The 19,144-nt window shown below is 57.6% G+C and overlaps 2 protein-coding genes across 8 annotated transcripts; one reads left to right on the forward strand and one right to left on the reverse strand.

Annotated features, from left to right (window-relative positions):
• Positions 1 to 433: 433 nt before the first annotated feature.
• TRIP10 (thyroid hormone receptor interactor 10) lies at positions 434 to 12,107 on the forward strand. The gene is given in 16 exon segments (XM_074309962.1): positions 434 to 530; positions 4,775 to 4,890; positions 5,137 to 5,193; positions 5,316 to 5,463; positions 5,596 to 5,658; positions 6,542 to 6,646; positions 6,728 to 6,856; positions 7,002 to 7,148; positions 7,642 to 7,836; positions 8,889 to 8,975; positions 8,977 to 9,054; positions 9,363 to 9,472; positions 9,916 to 10,048; positions 10,259 to 10,389; positions 11,083 to 11,204; positions 11,585 to 12,107. Coding segments are annotated over 16 exon segments (1,794 nt in total). The 5' UTR covers positions 434 to 506; the 3' UTR covers positions 11,734 to 12,107.
• On the reverse strand, positions 12,035 to 17,755 carry SH2D3A (SH2 domain containing 3A). 7 transcript variants are annotated; one of them, XM_074309914.1, is made up of 11 exons: positions 17,665 to 17,755; positions 17,125 to 17,259; positions 16,427 to 16,560; positions 15,612 to 16,003; positions 14,998 to 15,083; positions 14,322 to 14,899; positions 14,121 to 14,236; positions 13,448 to 13,625; positions 13,268 to 13,379; positions 12,996 to 13,181; positions 12,035 to 12,911 (listed from the first exon to the last, which is right to left on the reverse strand). In XM_074309914.1, exons 3-11 carry the CDS (start codon positions 16,505 to 16,507, stop codon positions 12,751 to 12,753), a joined length of 1,890 nt encoding a protein of 629 aa, XP_074166015.1. In that variant the 5' UTR covers positions 16,508 to 16,560; positions 17,125 to 17,259; positions 17,665 to 17,755; the 3' UTR covers positions 12,035 to 12,750. The 7 variants fall into 7 exon arrangements, 6 of the variants coding, with proteins under 6 accessions (XP_074166015.1, XP_074166024.1, XP_074166007.1 ...); XM_074309923.1 differs by lacking the exon at positions 17,665 to 17,755 and adding an exon at positions 17,573 to 17,630; XM_074309906.1 differs by lacking the exon at positions 17,665 to 17,755 and adding an exon at positions 17,465 to 17,606.
• Positions 17,756 to 19,144: the final 1,389 nt, after the last annotated feature.

The raw sequence follows: 19,144 nt of genomic DNA on the forward strand, positions 1-19,144 counted from the left end.
GCCTCCTGTCTCCTCTTCTGTGTGGTCTGGCCCGGAGAGCTGGGGAGAGGACTCTGGCCGTGTCCCTTTAGGGGGGAGAGAAGGAATGTGGCAAAGGGTGGTCTTCCTGGGAGAGCAGAAATAGCGTGCAGTCCCTTTAAGAGGTGGGGGGGTGGAGAGAGCGGGAGTGAGGGGGGTGGGAAGGTCCCGGGAAATCGGTTGGAGCTGGATAATGAATGGGTTAAGTGCTGGAGCTAGCTCCGGGGCTTTAGAATGAGTCCTAGGTCTTTAAAAGGGGGGCGGGGGAGGACGCCGCTCCCCTCCCACTCGCGGCTCCGCCTCTCCCAGAGTTTCCATCCCCGGCTTCGGTGGCGCTGGGGAGGTAGGAGATGGGTCTAGCTTTGGGGGGCGGGACCCGGGCCGTCCGGGGGAGGAGCCTAGAGGCGGAGGGCGGGGTTGGGCCGCGCCGGGCCGGGCCCGGCCGCGCGGGGCTGGGGCAGTGTCTCGGCTCTGGCGGCGGGAGCAGCATGGATTGGGGCACGGAGCTGTGGGTGAGTCTGGTTTCGGCCCCCCCCACTTTTTCCATCAGCCCCCCCTCCGCCTGTTGGGGGCCCCCCCCGCCTGTATTCCAGGGCCCCCTCCCGCTTTTCTCCCTTAGCTGCTGTCCCGGGTCAGCCTCGTCCCCTTGTCCCCCCCTCGGGTTAGTCCTCTCGGCGCCTTCTCGCTACTCTCCCACCGGCCTCTCCGCGATTCTCCTCCAGTTCCTTCCCACTCCCCCCGCTTTCCCCCCAGTTCTCCCCCAGTTCTCCCTCCGCTTTCTCCCCCAGTTCTCCTCCCGCTTTCTCCCCCAGTTCTCCCCCCCCCCGCTTTCACCCCCCACTTTCTCCCCCAGTTCTCCCCCCCCACTCTCTCCCCCAGTTCTGCCCCACTTTCTCCCCCAATTCTCTCCCCACTTTCACCCCCAGTTCTCCCCCTACTTTTTCTCCCAATTCTCGGCCCCTCACTCCCATTCCAGTGTCCCCCCCCCAATCTTTTCCAATTCCCTTCCCCCAGCCCCCCTTTGCCATCTTCTCACTTTGATTTCAGTTTCTCTTCCCTGGCGGCGGCTCTCCTCTCCCGTAGAGTGATCTCTCCCCGGTCCCTTTCTATTCTCCTAGTTCCCCTTCTCTTTCTCCCGCTCCCTTCCCCGGCTCTCCTACAGGTCTCTGCTCCCTCCCTCGGCGCTCTCAGGCCTGTCCCCCCCACTTTTCCCGTTCTCGCGCTCCATCTGTTCGTCTCCTTTCCTCAGTTTCCTCTCCCAGAACCCTCCTCCTGCCCCCTCCTCACACTCCCTGTTTCCCCCAGTGCCTCCCTCCCCCCGAGCGGAGTGCCGCCTTTTGTCGGCGGACTGGCCTCCCTCTCCCCTTTTGAACTCCGGGGTTAGAAGGTGGCGGGGAGAGCGGGAGACTCCTCCGGACCAGGAACTCCCCTTTCCCCGGGCCTGACCTGATTGACCTCGGCCGCACTTCCAGAGGGCCCTTTGCCAGTCGGACCCTGTCCCTCGTGCCCCACCCACAGAATCCCGACAGCCAGAGGTCACATATCCCTGGGTCTGAGGTGGAGGCCGGACTCCGTGGAGTCCCTCAGCGCGCCCTCCGCTTCCCACACATGCCCCGCTCTTCATAGCCCCGAGGAGGCCCGGCCTGGGCAGCCCTGCTGGAGGGCACCGATGTTCGTGGGCGACCGAAGGGTTCCCAGTCACTAGGACCGCCACTGGGCCACCGACCCTTGGTTTTTTTGGGGGGGAGTGTGGAGGGTTGTCATTAGTGACCCCTCCCTTGGCTTGAGCTACTGTGTTTACATCCCTTGCTCTCCTCCTCCTCCCACCCCCCCAACAGGAAGTGGATTTCCTTCCCAGCCTAATGCCTGGGCCAGGGATCCCAGCCCTCCCCCCACCCCACCCCCAAAAGGCCCAGTCTTCAGGCTGCCTGGGTCCCTTCCCCTGGCTGGGCCTCAGGCCCTCTTCTCCTTGTTTTGTTTTCCTTACCCCTGGTCCTCTGGCCCTGGGTCTCTCTTCCTCTCCCTGGCAAACCAGTTTGTCCTCGATTGATGTCTCATAGTTTGGCTCTGCTCAGCTTGGACCTTTGGGAAGGCTCCTAATCTAGGGCTGGAAGGAAGATTTCTTCCCATCCCTGGCCCTGGCCCTGGCTCTGGCTCTCCCCCTGCCCTCCTTGACCCTCTGGCTTTGGGAGTTCCTGAGGGAGGGGGAGGGGCGGGTGAGGGTAGGCCCTCACTCCACGGACTCTGGCCTTGGGGCCCTAGTGAGCATCGAGCTGTCCCCAGGCACCGGGGCCTTCCCTTGGAGAAAGACTTGATTTTTGATGGGCCTGGCCTCAGTTTCTCCACTCTCACTTGGGGGCCTGAGCCAGGTGGAAAGAGGATGAGCTATGCTGGGGGCTCTGACACTAGGGCCATTCCCTGGGAGTCCAGCTTGTGCCAGATGAGAGGGGGGAGTGTGTGGCAAGCTGGAATAGGTCACCTATTTTGAGCTCCCTGACCAGGTCAGGCTCCTTCTTATCTTACTGGGTCTCTGGGTCTTTGCCCAGGGGCAGCTGATTCAGTATATAGCTGGGGGGTTAGAGTCGGGTAGAGTGTTAAGCAGAGCCACCAGGTGGTTGTTAGGACCCAGGGTTTCCCCTTGTCTCCGGCCTGGTGCCCCAGTGCTTTCTTCAGCCATGTTGTCCCAGGAAAGCTCTGACACTTCTTCCAGTGTGACTTGGAGACTTCTTTCCCTCCCTTGTTCTCTTTTAGGGAATGGGGGCCTGGTTCCTGAGCTCCTCCCTCTTCCTGGCTGGGATTAATCCATTTACTGGGCTCTACAGGACTGGCCTGAGACTGATAACATCCCTTGGGGAGAGGGAGGGCAGACAAAGGCTAAATGCCTTAAATAGTGGGAGAGGGCTTGTCCTGCCTTCTCTTAGAATCTAGGGTCTTCTCCCTGGAAGGGGGAAGGGTTAGAGAAGCTGAGGACTCTGGGGAAGGAGCTCAGTTAGCCATGGGAGGTGTGAGGAGTCTGGTCTCCAGAAGTCTTAATTCCTCTTTCTCTAACTCTTCATCACCACCCCCCTCACTTGGCTGCTGGGAGTTCCCGCTCCCAGGGGCCTGGAAAATCCAGGGCCCTCCAGAAATCCCCAGGAATCCCAGTCAAGTCACCAAAGACTGGGGAGTGGGAGGGGGATCTTACAGTCTGCAGTCCTGTTCCCCAGGAAGGTAGGAGTGCTCTACCTGGGAGGAGAAACTTGAGAATAAATGGCTACACTAATTTCTTGCTACTTTCTAAGCCTGACTCAGACGAGGAAGGGCCGGGAGATAGGTTAAGAAGGGAGTATTAGAATGTCAAAATTAAAAAAAGATCTCAGATACCTTCTCATCTTACAGATGAGGAAACTGAGGTCCTGAGAAAGCCAGGAATTTAACCTAAGGTCACCGAACTAGGAATGGGGAACAGAACCCAGGCAGCTTTTGAAACTCCACCTACAGTGTGGGGCTGCCTAATGGAATAGTCTCTGTTGGGGGACAGGGTGGGGAAGGACAGGGGGAGGTGCTTTGATGTTATATGATGGGGCCTGGAATAGGAGTGAAAAGGAGCACCCAGAAATACTTGGGATTTTATGGAGATTATTTGTGACTTAGGGGGGGAACTGAGTCAATGAGCAGGGTTTAGGATAGGACTTCCCTTGAAACTTTTGAGGGGGAGGGAGGGAGGGATGAAAAGGGAGAAGAGAGAGTGTGTATTTGTGAGAAAAGTGAGAATTTTCCTCATTTGGAGAGGGCATTTCCTTTTGTCTTCATCAAGACCCCCCATTGCACCCAGGTAATTGGGGAAATAACAGGTTTTAATAAGTTTTAGAGGGGAAATCCTTTTATGGGGAGACTGAGGCCATAAGAATTAAGTGACATCCTCAAGGTCAGATAGGGAGTAGGACCAGTATTCTAATCCACAGGCCCATCTTCTGATTCTTGTGTTGCACGTGGGTCAAACAGCTAGGGTCCACCTAAGCTGTAGAATTCGTGGGTTCCCCTGGAGAGAAGGGAATTTAGGAACCCCTGATCCCAGGCCTTGGGGGCTGGGGGGTTAAGTACTATTAGCCTCTAGGGCAGTGCCCGCCTCTTGCCTGCCAGTAACACTGCCCCCCCTCTGTCTTTCTGTAGTGCCTGACTCACCCACTCCTGCCCGCCCAGCCGGATTTTCCGGAATGGAGGGGGATTAGGGGTGTGTGTGGGGTAACCTGGCTGGAACTGGGGCCTTGGGGGTAAGGACCAGGGAGCAGGCAGGTTTCAGGCTAATTTTGTCCCTGGGGAGAAGAGCAAAGATTCTGTGAAGCTCTTGTAGCATCCCCCCTCTCTCTCTTCCAGCCCTGCACTGACAAACTCTTGGTTTTTGGTGGATGGGGATTCAGTCCCACCACCTTCGCTCCTTCTGGCTCAGGGACCTGATGAGAGGGGGAACACCTTCTGCTGCCCCTGGCTTCTCTTTTCTGAGGTCCCTCCTCCAGAAGGGCTGTTTTCCTGGCCACTCCCAGTCCATTGGGGTGGCGCTTTGTCAGCTACACCCACAGAAGGTGGGGTGGGGATTGAAGCTGAGAGCCTGGTCTCCCCGGGCCTCTCTGAGGTCATTAATTTGGAGATGGCTGTCCCTGGAAGGAGAACCAGATTTCTCCTTTTACAGAGAAGGAAACTGAGGTTCAGAGAAGGGACAGAATGTGTTAAAAGTCCTGTCCCTTTTTCTTTCCCCACATTTCCTGCTCCCCTTCAGGACCAGTTTGAGGTGATCGAACGCCATACGCAATGGGGTCTGGACCTATTAGACAAATATGTGAAGTTTGTGAAGGAACGGACAGAAGTAGAACAGAGCTACGCCAAGCAGCTCAGGTGGGCCTCAGGGGTTGGGGGGGATAACAGGGCTCAGCATGGGGACCCGGGGCTGGCTAATTCAACTGTCAGGCTCCGGGGAACTTAGGGGAGACTCAATCTGGGCTAAAATCCCTTAGGATTGTGGGCTGTGTGTGGAGGTGGAATGCTGGGAAGGCCTATAGGACAAGCTTTCTTGGGATCCTTCCTGTGCTGAGGGGGCCGAACTTAGACTTAATGTTTCTCTCCTGCCCATCTTCCTGACAGGAGCCTCGTGAAAAAATACCTACCCAAGAGATCGACAAAGGATGATCCGGAGTCGAAGTGAGGAGGGAGGATGTGGCTGGGGTGGTGGAATTGGTCCCCTTCTTCCCTCCCTCATGGAAGCCTGGATGCAGCTGTCAATCATTGCTAAGTTGTTCCCTCTGTCCCTGTCCCTGCCCCAGGTTCAGTCAGCAACAGTCTTTCATGCAAGTTTTACAAGAGCTCAATGACTTTGCTGGCCAGCGGGAACTGGTGGCTGAGAACCTGACCATGCAAGTGTGTCTGGAGCTGGCCAAGTATTCACAGGACATCAAACAGGAGCGGAAAATGGTGAGGGCGTTCCCCAAACTCCAGGCCTTCACTCTAATTCCCTCCCTTCTGTCAAGGCAGTCCCCCTACTTCATTTCCCCTAATCCACTTGGGCCCCAGGACCTCATTCTCAGCTTTCCCCCAATCCTGCAGCATTTCCAGGAGGGCCGCCGGGCGCAGCAGCAGCTGGAAAATGGACTCAAGCAGCTAGAGAATGTGAGTGCTACCAGAGGGGAAAAAGAGGAGAGAGGGCGGAGAAGTGCACCTGGAGGTCCTACAGACCTCTCAGCCAGTGGGCCAGCAGGGCCAGGGCACGGGGTGGTGGATTGCCTTTGGTGGGCCAGTGGGGCCAGGGCACGGGGTGGTGGATTGCCTTTGGTGGGCCAGTGGGGCCAGGGCACGGGGTGGTGGATTGCCTTTGGTGGGCCAGCAGGGCCAGGATAGGGGGTGGTAGACTGCCCTTGTTGGGCCAGTGGGGCCAGGACATAGCGTGTGGACCGCCTTTGGGGGGCCAGCAGGGCCAGGATAGGGGGTGGTAGACTGCCCTTGTTGGGCCAGTGGGGCCAGGACACGGAGTGTGGACCGCCTTTGGGGGGCCAGCAGGGCCAGGATAGGGGGTGGTAGACTGCCCTTGTTGGGCCAGTGGGGCCAGGACATAGCGTGTGGACCGCCTTTGGGGGGCCAGCAGGGCTAGGGCACAAGGTGGTGGATTGCCTTTGGGGGGCCAGCAGGGCCAGGATAGGGGGTGGTAGACTGCCCTTGTTGGGCCAGTGGGGCCAGGACACGGAGTGTGGACCGCCTTTGGTGGGCCAGCAGGGTCAGGGCATGGGGTGTTGACTGCCTTTAATGTCCCTGCTTAAGACCTGGCCAAAGTCAGTGAGAAAAGCTTGGGTATAGGGGCCAGGAGCCTTGGGATTTTAGCCTTAACATTATTACTAACTCACTTGTTTGACCATGATACAGAAAATAAAAGCTCTACCCTTGATAGACTGGATTGGGAGTGAGGGCACCTCATTGGGACTCAATTTCTCCTTCTGTAAAATGGGAAAAGGAGCCTCTCACCCATAGGTGACCTCTTTCTCCTTGTCACCTACTTCAGAGCAAGCGGAAGTTTGAACGAGACTGTCGAGAGGCTGAGAAGGCAGCTCAGACGGCCGAACGGCTGGACCAGGACATCAACGCCACCAAGGCTGATGTGGAGAAGGTGGGCAGAATGTGAGACTCTGGGGGCGAGGGTGGGGGCTGTAGGCACGGTGGGCCGTGACCCCGGAGTGTCCTCCCGCAGGCAAAGCAGCAGGCCCACGTGCGCAGCCACATGGCTGAGGAGAGCAAGAACGAGTATGCCGCCCAGCTCCAGCGCTTCAACCGTGACCAGGCCCACTTCTACTTCACAGAGATGCCTCAGATCTTTGATGTGAGCAGCCCGAGCCTCCAGGGGTTCCGGGGGGGGGCAGGCCCTTCTCTGTTTCCCTAGATTCCCTAAGACCCTCCTCCAAACCCCCAGCATCTCGGGTCCTCTCCCTGCCAGCCCTTCCCCTCAACCCCCTGTGCCTCCCCAGAAACTCCAGGACATGGACGAGCGGCGGACGGCCCGGCTTGGCGCGAGTTACGGACTTCTGTCCGAGACCGAGCTCCAGGTCATGCCTATCATTGGGAAGTGCCTGGAAGGCATGAAGGTGGCTGCTGCTGCTGTGGACCCCAAGAACGTGGGTGCTGGGGCCCAAGGGAAGGGGGGCTGGCAGTGCCAGCAATGGCCCTGGGGAAGGGTGGCTGCAGGGAGGGCTGGAGCCCAGGGCCAGAGCCCCGAGGAGGCCCAAGAACCAAGCCCAGGGTGGGAACCCCAAGGAACCCTGAGATCCAAGACCAGGGCGGGAGCCCCGAGGAACCCCGAGATCCAAGACCAGGGCGGGAGCCCCGAGGAAGCCTGGGATCCGAGCCCAGGGCCAGAGCCCCGAGGAGGCCTGAGAGCCGAGCCCAGAGCAACAGCTCTAAGGCCTGCGCAGGCACAGATGATCCTGTGCTGGGGCCCTCCTTGCCCTCAGCTCGTTTCTCCAGCTGTAAAATCAGATCGATGGACTTAGATGATCCCTGAAGTCACCTCGGCTCAGGCGCCCAAAGGGCCCTTTCTGCTATAATCTGTGAGAAGCCACTGGCTAGAACCTGGATGGCCCCCAACCCTGTGCCCCTCCTGCTTCCCAGGACTCCCAGGTGCTCATCGGCCTGCACAAATCCGGCTTCACCCGCCCTGGCGATGTCGAGTTTGAGGACTTCAGCCAGCCTATGACCCGGGCCCCATCAGATAGCAGCCTGGGACTCCCCCCGGATGGGCGCCCCGACCCACGAGGGCCGGTCAGGAATCGCCCCAAGCGTTGGCCCTTTGGGAAGAAGAATAAGGTAGGGTCAGGGAGTCCTGGGCGGGTCAGCGGCTTATGTGCCGGCATGCTCCTTTCTGAGCCTTCCCCCCTAGGGGGGTGGGAGCCGGATGGGGAGGGGTATCACTGACCAGTGACATGAATGACTGGGGGCGGGTGGGGCCCGTTGAGTCAGCCCCCTCAACCCTGAAGCCCCAGGGAGCCACAGGCCGGAACACCGAGTCCCGGACTGGAATCTTCCTCTTGGCTCTTGTCCCAGCTGGGATTGAGAACCCAGTCCCCTGGGGCTGGAGCTTCAGGGCGGGGGCAGAGGGGCTGAGGAGGGTTCCCAGCTTAACGTGGGGCTTCCTGCTCTGCATGCAGCTGGCTCTCACTGAGGTTCGGGTCAGAGAGAGAGCTGTGGGGAGGAGGTGTGTGTGAGAGAGAGTGTGTGTGTGGGGGGGAGTGAGTGAGTGTGGGGTAGGTGGGGAAGTGGCTAGCAGGAGAAGCTGTTCACTGTTCCTTCTCTCATTCTTGGGGACATCACTTTGTGGGGGGCGGCGGTTGGAGGCCAAACTTTGCTTTCCCGCTGACCTGGCCCCAGGCCCACTCTTCCAGGGCCCTCCCCAGTGCTACCTCTCAAGTTCTCCTGCCTCTGACCTAGCCCCAGGCTCCCAGATCCTGAGGGTGATCTTTGATCCCAAAGGATTTAATCTTTGACCTGCCACCTCTTGCCTGTCCTGGATCTGCTTCTTTTGCATGTGTGGATTAGGGAAAACAAGGCCTGAGATACGGGGGCTGCAGTGAGGGAGAGCAGGGGAGCCCGATGAAGGGAGGGTTATAAACAGTGTTCTGGGCCTCCTGGGAGCTCACGGCCTTGTCTTCCTCGTCCCCCCAGCCCTCGCTCCGTATTTTGTGTTGCTCTCTGGAATGTGCATGTTTTGTGTCCCCGTGTGTATGTGTGTCCCAGTTTTCTTACCGTTTTTTTTCTCCATTTTGTGTTTCTTTTTTCCTTTTTTGTGTGTTTGTCTGTCTATCCATCCCTGCTCTTGACCACCCCCATCCCATACCCCTCCCTTGCCCCCCTGCCTGTAGCTGCCCCCTCCACCCCTGTCCCCCCTGGGGGGCCCCCCTCCCTCGGCGTACGCTAATGGACCCCCATCCCCTCGCTTCGGCCGGGACCCCCCTGGCCTTACTGAGTGAGATCAGTAAGTCAGTCAAGCCCCGGATAGCCTCCTTCCGCAGCCTCCGAAGTCGAGGGGTAAGTGGGCCCTTGGCCCCCTGGGGAGGGGCCTCAGGGTGCTGAGGAGATGAGCCCCCCCCTCCCCACACCAGTAAGGGAAGGGGTGGGTCAAGACGGCTGGGCGCCAGGCAGCTCCACCCTGATCACCCTCCTCTCCCTTTCACCCCTATCTCCCCACTGCCCACTCAGGATTTCATTAGGAGGGGTCAAGGGCTGAATGGCAGCCCCCACTGGTCACATGGCTTTGCTGCTGGGCTGGGGGGTGACAGGGAGGACACTTAGGAGTACTGGGAGAAGATTGAACCTCCTTTCATTTTTTCTCATAGACTGTGGCCACGGAGGATTTCAGCCACCTGCCCCCTGAGCAACGAAGAAAAAAGTTGAAACAGCAATTGGAAGAGCGAGGGCGGGAGCTGCAGAAGGAGATTGATCAGAGGTGAAGGAGGGGGGCAAGCAGAGGGGCGAGGGGGCACCCGGGCCAACCTCTCACTCTCCAGAGAATCTGGGCTGGCAGGCCCGGGGCGGCTCAGGGGCCTGCCAAGGTCATGCCAACAGCAGAGACTGGCGCTCCCCTTCCAGCGCCATCTCCCTCGGGCCTGACCATTTTCTTTTTATATTTGCTCTGCTTGGCTGAAATGGAAAGAGCTTGGAGGGGCAGGGGCATGGGGCCAAATGGCTGCTTTACGTAAGATTGGCTCAATTAGAATTACACAGTTGGGCTGCCTCGTGGAGGGAGGGAGTTCCCTATTGCCAGAGGCCTCACAGCCACTTTGGGGGCAGCATGCTGGGGCTCGGGTGGGACCGGAAGTCCTCCCAGTCCCCTTGTGCTGATGGAGAGAGCTGGACAGACTGAGAAACCTGCCTTCCCTCGCTCGTTAGGGAGGCTCTGAAGAAGATGAAGGACGTTTACGAGAAGACGCCGCAGATGGGCGACCCTGCCAGCCTGGAGCCCCGCATCTCAGAGACCCTGGGCAACATTGAGCGGCTGAAGCTGGAGATCCAGAAGTATGAGGTGAGCGGCTCCGGTCTGGGACCTGGCCACCAGCCCCGCTGAGTCACTGAGGGGGGGGGGGGGACTCCAGCTGTTTCCCATCATGGCCTAGGCAAGCAGCGAAGTGACCTCAGGAAACCTCCCGGCTCTGCTCCGAGGGTGGTGGGAGACGAGGCACGGGGGGACACGGCCAAGCAGCCCTTCCCAAACACCCTTCGCTTTGCTCTTTAGACGTGGCTGGCCGAAGCCGAGAACAGAGTCCTGGGTAACCGCAGTGATAGCCTGGGTCGGCAGGGTCGCCCCCCAGAACCACCCACTGGGGCTCCCCCTGATACAAATAACTGCTCTTCTGACAAGGAGAGGTGAGGGATTGGGGCCTAGAGGGAGGCTGGTTCTCCTGCGGCTGAGGGGTGTGTGGGGGATAACATCTGGTATGTTGGAGAAGGGCCCTAGGTGGAGGGACAGGATGGAGGGAGATGGGAGGGAAGATAAAGACCCTCGGGGAATAGAGAGAAAAAGAGAGACAGAGAAAGAGAGAGAGAAAGAGAGAGAGAAAGAGAGAGAGAGAGAGAGAGAGAGAGAGAGAGAGAGAGAGAGAGAGAGAGACAGACAGAGAGACAGAGACAGAGACAGAGAGACATAGAGAGAGAGGGAGAGAGAGAGACATAGAGAGAGAGACAGAGAGGGAGAGAGGGAGAGAGAGAGAGAGACAGAGAGAGAGACAGAGAGAGGGAGAGAGAGACATAGAGAGAGAGAGAGAGAGACAGAGAGGGAGGGAGAGACAGAGAGAGAGGGAGGGAGAGACAGATAGAGAGAGACAGAGATAGAGAGAGACACAGAGAGAGAGAGACACACAGAGAGAGAGAGACAGAGAGGGAGGGAGAGACAGACAGAGAGAGAGGAGAGAGATAGAGAGACAGAGACAGAGAGAGAGACACACATGAGAGAGAGAGAGATGCACACCCTGGGTAACGGGCCGGCAGTGCTTGGCAGGGAGGCAGGAGTGGGGGGGGGCTGGGGTACAGTGAAGGTTCACTTCCCACTCCCCTCCTCAGCCCGGAGGCCCCCCACTCAGATGAGGGAACCGACACCTCCATCTACACAGAGTTTGAGGAGGACTTTGAGGAGGAGCCAGCCTTCCCCATTGGTCACTGTGTTGCCATCTACCAGTTTGAAGGTGAGAAGGAAGGAGGGGATAGTCAGGAACCCTCCTTGCAGAGCTTCCCCCCTGGGCCCGGGCCCCTTCCAGGAGAAGCGCCACAAGCATTTTCATTAGGACTCCGGTTGTTTGTTCCCTGGCGGGGAGTCAGCACCTGGGTAGAGAATCTGGTCTCTGACACTTGGTGCCAACAGGATCCTGAGCAAGTGCTTTCTAGGCCTTATCTATAAATTATTGTTCCCCCCAAAAAAACAAAACAAAACAAAACAAAACGCCTCACAGCCCCTTCCATCTAGATTCTGTGGCCCTAGGATTGGCCTGCATGGGGGGAGTAACTCCTAGCCTAAGGTCCTGGGGGTTTCTGGCCCCTCCTCAGGCTTGTTCCCATTTCCCATCAGGCTCCAGTGAGGGCACGATCTCCATGGACGAAGGAGAGGATCTGTGCCTAATGGAGGAAGATAAAGGCGATGGGTGGACAAGAGTCCGGCGGAAACAAGGGGGTGAGGGCTATGTGCCCACCTCCTACCTTCGAGTCACCCCTAGCTGAACCCTTTTGCCATCTGGGGGGTGGGTAGAGGGGCTGCCGACGGGCAGTCCGCCCTGCCCCCCTCCTTTCCTCCTAGGGCCTGGCTGTTGCTGCTTTAGGACCCTGCCCAGGGGGCCGGGAGTGGGGCTGGGCCTGGCTGCCCCTCACTCCACACCATGTATGCACTTTATTCCTGGGGTGGCCTAGGCTTCCGCTCCCCCCATGCTCCTCAGCCCAGAGTTCTAGCTGGGGCCTGTGTAACCTCTGCTGCCGGGCCCAGCCCCACTGTGCCTCCTACACTCGATGTAAATACTTGTGCTCCAGCAAGTGCAGTTTTTATTTTTTTTTTTTTAAACAACAAAACAAAAACTTGTATAAATGGACTGTGTGCAGCCCGACTTGGAGCTTTATTTAGGGTTGGGTGGGCGGCCTGTGTCACCGGACCCTCCCCCAGCTCGCTGTGTCCTCGCCCACCTGTCGGTTAGGGCCACAGTGTGGACACCACAAAGGCCTCCTCTGTCCCTTCCAGCTGCCCAGCCTATGGATCTGCAGCACTGGAACGGAGCCTCCGTTTTCCATCTAGGTCTGTGTGTGCCTCGGACATTACTGATCTGATCCCTGTGACTTGGGGGGAGGGTTATGGCAGGTTCCCACTTTGTGAGTGTAAAGGAGCTTATCCAAGAGGGGGTGGAAGGGAAACGAGATTTCTCTGGGAGAAGAGCTGATCCCAAGCAGCAGATTCCGACTTAACTGGCAACAGCAACTTCTGTGAGGTAGTGAATCGTCTCTCCCTAGAGGCCTCCTGGTGTCTGGAAGGGCAGGGGGGGGGAGGAAGAGAAACTGGGAGTGAGGGGCTCAGTGGTCCTTGCCTCTCACTTCTCCGGGCGAGGGTCTGCTGGGGCAGGGTTCAAGGCTGCACCAGCCCAGCGAGCATTAGTCAGACTGGGGAGCGGGGGCAGAAGACTTGCATCTTCCCAAGAGGCTTGTGGTCCAAGGGGAGTTCTGGCCAACCAGGATGGCTCTTTGTGGCCGGTGACCTCAGCCTTCAGGTTCCAGCCTCCGGGAGAGGGCACTGAGAACAAGGTGGAACTTCTTGTGACGTTCGGCTGGTCCCACGCCAGCACCCCGGCTGCCCCAGAGGAGCCTCAGGGCAAACTCAGTCTGGAAGGCTTCATACAGTTCTGGGGTGGGCTGGAAACCTGGGGGGGGAGGACAGAGGCGGGGTGAGGTCGGGAGGTCACAGGAGGTGGCAAGGAGAAGGAGAAGGGGTGGGCGGAGCTTACCCTTCAGCTTGGCCCTGGCCACCTCTCGGTAGTGGGAGACGTTGCTGGCCATGGCGCGGGCTCCCTGCAGCGTCCACAGCAGCCGCTCGCAGCTCTCCTCGTCGGACCCCCACAGGTGGACTCCCTCCAGCAGCCGGGCCACGGGCACTACGTGAGGCAGGGCCACCTCCCCAGGCTGGCCGATCTCTGCATGAGAAGAAGGGACCCACTGGGGCCGCCTGGCTCTGACCCTCGGCCCGGCTTCTGCCCCACTCCCTGCTCCCTTCACTTACCAGTCCCTTCATCCAGGGCTCGGACAAAGGGCTTGAGCTCCTTCTCGAAGGCCAGCGCAGCCTCCGTGTGGTTCTGCCGGAGGAGGCGCCACGTCTGCTCCAGCCTGGTGATCTGGGGAGAGCTGACACTCAGGCCTCGAGCCCCTGGGACCCTGGCCCCCTCCCCCTCCCCCACCTTACCTGGGGCATCTGCAAGGCCGTCATCACTGAGGAAAGAGCAAACAGATCTCCTATGCCCCCGGGGGCCCGGAGGGATAGCGCCAGCTGGATAAGGCCCAGCAAGGTGGCCACGCGTTCGGCCACTGGCCCCGAGCATCCCACCACAGCTATGGCCGCAGCCAGGGCCAAGGCCTCGTGCCTGGGGGGAGACTGCAGGGTCAGGGAGAAGATTAAGGGGGTTGGAGATGGGGCAGGGCTACGGGCTGGGACTGAGGAGCAATGAGGGAGGGGGTGGGGAGCACTGCCAGAGAACAAATGCCAATGTAGGAGGCTGTAAAGTCTGGAAGGCAGAACTAGCAATCCTCAAGAACTGATCACAGAGCCAGCGGGGTCCGTGAATATATGTGTAAATTGCCATTATAAAATAAATCCCATGGGATCCATCTAACATGGCTGCTAAGGGCCCCTTTACACTCTTCAATTTTGTTTGTATGCTGAAAAGATAATGGCATCTGTATCCCCTTTAAATTTTACCATCCTGGATCAGAATCCCTGTTGTCTCACCCTAGTTATGGCTCTGGGGAGGATTGGAAGAAGAGGGAAAGTCTGAATGGCTCTGAGGATGGCATGGTTATTCCCTGATGCTCCTCCGGAGGAGACTGAGGCACGGTTAGGGCTAGGACGTGGAGCTCACCTCTCCAATAGGTTAAGCCGAAGCTGGTGACCGTGAGGTAGCGTGAGGAGTTCCAGACCCGAGGGGACACCCATTGCCTGGCGTTGAGTTTGAGTCACACCCAAAACCTGGGCTGCCTGGGAGGAGAGGGGTGGTGAGCCCAGGGAAAGCTGCCTTGGGGATATCTTGGGTCAGGATGCTGCCAGATTCTGGGCCCCTGACCTGGCAGTCGGTGAGAAGCAGGTGTCGGGCTATGGTGCTCACATCATGCTGCAAGAACAGGGCACGAAGGGTCTTCAGGGCACTGGCCTCCAAGGGGCGGTTCTCAGGGCTCAGCAAGCGGGAAGAAAAGGCCCAGGGCTGAAGGGCAGCGGGAATTCCTCCTTGGGGTCTCACAAAATCTTCAGCCTCTTCTTCCTCCCACTCTTCCCACCAAGGGATCTTCTGTGCATCTTGTTTGTGGCTGAGGTGGGCGTGTGAGGCCTCCGGTTCTGGTCTGTCCCTGGGTCCATGACCAGCCTCCTCCCTGCTCCCAGCTTCCTCCCCATGCCCTCCCCTCCCTTGGAGGTGGAGGACCTCCTGGGGCACTGGCTCAGAGGAAGTGGGAGGCCCAGAGTGTTCAGGCAACATTATAGAAGGTGCTTGTGGAGGTTTGGGTGGCACCTTGGGATGCAGCTGCCCATCTGAACCCCATTGTGGGGTGCCCCTGCTCAGGTACTGGGCCCTGCGCAATACAGGGTCACTGCCAGTACGGAAAAGGGGGGAAACAGGAGGTACCACTTTGGCCATCTGCAGGTCATCTGGGAGATAAAAAGGGACAGATTTGGCTTGGAGATGAGGCAGCGATGAGAAGTCAGAGGGGCACAGAGAGAAGGACCCCAGTGGAGTCCCAACTTACCTGGACCTTTATCATCCTTAGGAGGGCCTCCCTTGTGCCCCAGGATATCTAGGCTGGCTGGCTGGCTACCACTGAGCTCCTTGGTCCTAGTTGGCAATTCAGTTCAGGAAACGTTAGTGAAAAATACCTATTTTCCCCAAGGAATTGTGCTCAATGCTAGGTAGTTACAAAGGAATCAGTCCTCACATTCAAAGAATTTGCTTTTTATTGGAGGGAATGGGGAAGGGAGAATACCGCGTGCACAGATGAGTAACTACAGAAGACAATAATTTGGGGTTGGGGAAATTTCCATAACATTAGGAAAGGAAGCTGAACTTTAAAGGGAACCAGGGAATATACAAGGTACAGGTGGGAAGGAGTAAATTTTGAGACTCAGAACTGTGTAAAGCAAAGGTGTGCAAGTGGGAAATGGCAACGTGAGATAGTTTCTTCCCTTTCAGAGGTCTCTGCCCCACCCCCCCAGTTCATTTTGGGTCTGTCTAGTCGAAGTCCCACCTCAGGGATGGGGATCCCCCTTCTCTTCCACGGGTTTTTTTTAGCAATGGCAAAGCAGAGTGCCAGGACTGATGTTCTTCCCCGGCCTTTGGCCCCATTGTCACCCCATCTCCCCTTACCTGAGCAGGTCCCTGAAGGCCTGGCGAGCACCACTACTGCAGCCATCCCCACTCAGGCTCCGTCGGTGGTGGGGCTTGCCGGAGGCCACTGGATGTGGGGGTCTGTGGTGGGCTACAGGGCGAGAGGCCACAGCCCCTGAAGCCTGGGACAGCGGACGCTGCGTGGTCACGTAACAGTTCACCAGGGCGGGCACGCTGGGGAAGCGCTCCCCTTCCAGCTGGAAGAGAGCCCGAGGCCTGCCGGGGCGAGGGCGCAGCTGGATGCGCACCACCTCCAAGTGGAGGGCTCGGCCGCCCCAGCAGCAGGACAGCATCAGGGGGCGTGAGCCGGAGGCAGAGGGGGAAGTCCACACCAGGAAGTCCCCGTCTGCCAGCAGCAGGGCTTCCGCTTCCTAGGGATGGAAAGGGCAAGATTGGCTCGAGGCTTGGAGCATCCGCAGGGCCAGGCTGGATGGTAGCCAGGGACTCGGCCCCAGAGACGGGAGTTTGACAACAGGAGGTAGAGGGAATGGGCAGCAATGGGCAGTAGGCCCAGATGTCTGACGGCCTGAGAGGCTGCACTGGATGGCCTGGGGGCTCGTTGGATGGATGGAGGTACAGAGGTGGTAGGATGGGATGTGCCTGGGGTTATTCAGGAGGGTGAGGAGACCTCAAGTAAGGGTGTGTGTGTGTGTGAGAGAGGGCTCAGCTGTCTGGTGAATCCCTTCCACCAAGCCCGGCTTTGCTAAGGGAGCGATGGGAAATTAGGCTTGAGCCCCAGATACCCAGAGTACCTCTCAGCCAGAAGTCTCCACCAGGGGGTGCTCTGGGGTTACCTTTTCTGACAGTCCTCCATGGTACCAGATCTGCTCAGCCAACTCTTTCTCGGGGTCCAAAGGCTCCTCTCCCTTTTCCATCTGCAGCTCCTGGGCCGGCGAGGAGCAATCAAAACATCCCAGAGTGGAAAGGCCTTTAAAAAATAACAATGCTACATGAACACAAAGCCCCAGAGTTTACAAAGTAATTTCCCTGCAACTAATACCCTTAAATAAGAGCATGATGGGACCTCGGAATGTCAGAACGGAAGGGGCAAGAACAGAGAGCGCCAGAGACCAACGGAATCAGGAGGTCATCTAGTTCCGGTGCCAGGTGGGCAGTGGGCTGGCCTTTGAGACGCGGGAGACCCCGGGTTCAAATTCGGCCTCAGACACTTAGCAGCGGCCTAACCAGTGGCACGTCAGACACTTAAGTTGTCTGCCTCAGTTTCCTCATCTGTAAAGTGGACTGTCCCCTCTGAGTTGAGAGGATTCAGAAAGTTTAAGCCTGACACACAGTGGGCGGCTTAATGAATGTTCATTTCCTTCCTTCAGAGAGGGCAATGGTATTTGTCTAGGGTTATATAGAGAGAACTCAGGACTCCGCTCTCAGTCAAGGACGATTTGGGAGAGGAAACCAGGGAAGGGAGCAGTTCCGCAGCGCCAGAGGGTGCGAGAATTCTGGGCCGCGGGGCGGGGAGTAGGAGTGGTGACTGTACCTGGGATTCCGGCGGCCTGAGTCAAGAGGGAGGGGGTGGGTGGGTGGAGAGAAGCAGAGGGAAGTTCCGGGGACAGCAAGGGGAAGGACTCCTCTCCGGCCACTTTCTCCTAATTCATGACCCCTCGCTCCCAACCTGCAGAAAGTCCCCGAGCGCAAATGAGGGAGGAGGGGCGGTGAGTGGAAGTTTCTAAGTGCTCGGGGTACGCACGAGAGCGGATGTCTCCAGCCGTCAGTGACCGCGGTTTCCCGTCCCCTCCGACCCGGCAGGTACAAAGTCAGGACCTTTGGCAACGAGCCCTCCACACCCCGCACCTCTGCCCAGATCCCCAGGAACCCACCTGAAGGGGCTAGGTCAGGTGCAGCGGCTTCGACTCCGAGCGCCTCGGCTCTGCACCTGGGCCGGCCCCACTACAGCGCCAGCCTCTGCCCAGAGCCCCGGAACTCACCAGCACAGGTTTAAGTCCGGCGCTGCCCTTCCAAGAGGAATGCACCTGGCCCCGCCCCGGCCCCGCCCCGTCCGCGGTCCCCGGGATCTCACCTGGAGCGGTTTTTAACTCTGGCGCTGCTATTCCAACTCAGAGCTTCTGCGCTTCGGCGCGGCCCTCCTCCGACTGCACCTGGCCCCGCCCGCGGGGGGGACGGCGCTGGCTCCGGCAGCCCTCATCTCGCCACGCCCCCTCAATTTCCTCCAAACAGCGAGCAGCCGCGGAGGGGCGGGGCCCTGAGCCGGGTTAGCTAGAATCGTCCCCTATTCTTCCCTTCCCACCCCGAAACCTCCCCTTCTGGTACAGAAGTGTTTTCCGGGCCGTGGGGGGAGGGATGTGTCCGGGAAGGGGTGCCAGAGAAAGGCCTCGACTTCGGGGGGGGGGGGAACTGGTGAGCAGGTGAGCCGAGACGTGCAAGAAGAAAGCGCCTGCTTTGAAACCAGAAGGTGGGCCCTGATTTCAACGCCCCCCATGTGGACCGGATGAAGTCACTTAATCAATTAGAAGGATTTATTTAGTTTAAATATTTATGTATTTATGAATGATTTTCAAGAATTCAATATCAAGCCCCTGCTGTTGCTGAAGATGTCTGGCCGCTGTACCGGGACCAGAATCTCCCCGTGAAGCTCCTTTTTTCATATTCACAACTTGAGGAGGTTTTCCCCGAGAGAAGACTTAAGTCGCCTCTTTGAGCCCCTTGCGCCTGGATGCAGTTTCCTGATTCCTGGAGATATAAAGTCCCAGCCCCTGGAGCCTCTCCTTGAAGACTTGGGGGCCCAAAAGCCCGGGAGTCACCTTGAGAACCTACTGAACAGATGCATTTCTACATTTCATCTAGAAAAAAATTGTTCTTTTTAAGTAATAGCTTTTTATTATCAAAATATGTGTAAAGAGGGGGGCAGCTAGGTGGGGCACCGGATAGATAGAGCACCAGCCCTGAATTCAGGAGGACCCGAGTTCAAATCTGAGTCTCAGACACTTAACACGTCCTAGCTGTGTGACCCTGGGCAAGTCACTTAACCCCAGCCTCAGGGGGAAAAATATGTGTAAGGATAGTTTTCAACATTCATCTTTGCAAAACTCCGCGTTCCACATTTTCCACTCCCTTCTTCCCCTCCCCTAGGCAGCAAGTAATAAATGTTCAACATGTGTAATTCTTCTATATATATTAGAACATTTTATTTTTTACTAATATTTTTTATTTAAGATTTTTTTGTATCAATATTCATTAGGGAAGTTGGTCTATAATTTTCTTTCTCTGTTTTGCCCCCACCTGGTTTTGGTATCAGCACATGATCTATGTCATAAAAGGAATTTGGTAGGATTCACTCCTTTCCCTAAAAGCATTTAATAAAAAAAAAAAAAAAAAAAAAAAAAAGAAAAGAAAAGAAAAGAAAAGAAAGGCATTTATTAAGTGCCTATGATGTGTCACTTGGAGATGCAAGAAAAGAAGAGAAACTTCCCTTGGCCTCAGTTTCTTCACCTGAAAATGAAGAGGTTGGAGAAGATTTCTGAGATACTTTCAGCTCTAAA

Source organism: Sminthopsis crassicaudata, chromosome 1 (assembly GCF_048593235.1).
Source record: "Sminthopsis crassicaudata isolate SCR6 chromosome 1, ASM4859323v1, whole genome shotgun sequence".
Taxonomy (NCBI): domain Eukaryota; kingdom Metazoa; phylum Chordata; class Mammalia; order Dasyuromorphia; family Dasyuridae; genus Sminthopsis; species Sminthopsis crassicaudata.

What these genes read in the sequence shown, in the direction of transcription:
- SH2D3A (XM_074309914.1), bottom strand. Translation starts at nt 16,507, where the DNA reads ATGGAAAAGGGAGAGGAGCCTTTGGACCCCGAGAAAGAGTTGGCTGAG. An exon ending in CGGCCTTGCAGATGCCCCAG is followed by an intron (nt 13,380 to 13,447) that starts GTAAGGTGGGGG and finishes AGCTCTCCCCAG; the next exon opens with ATCACCAGGCTGGAGCAGAC. An exon ending in GGCCAGGGCCAAGCTGAAGG is followed by an intron (nt 12,912 to 12,995) that starts GTAAGCTCCGCC and finishes CTCCCCCCCCAG; the next exon opens with GTTTCCAGCCCACCCCAGAA.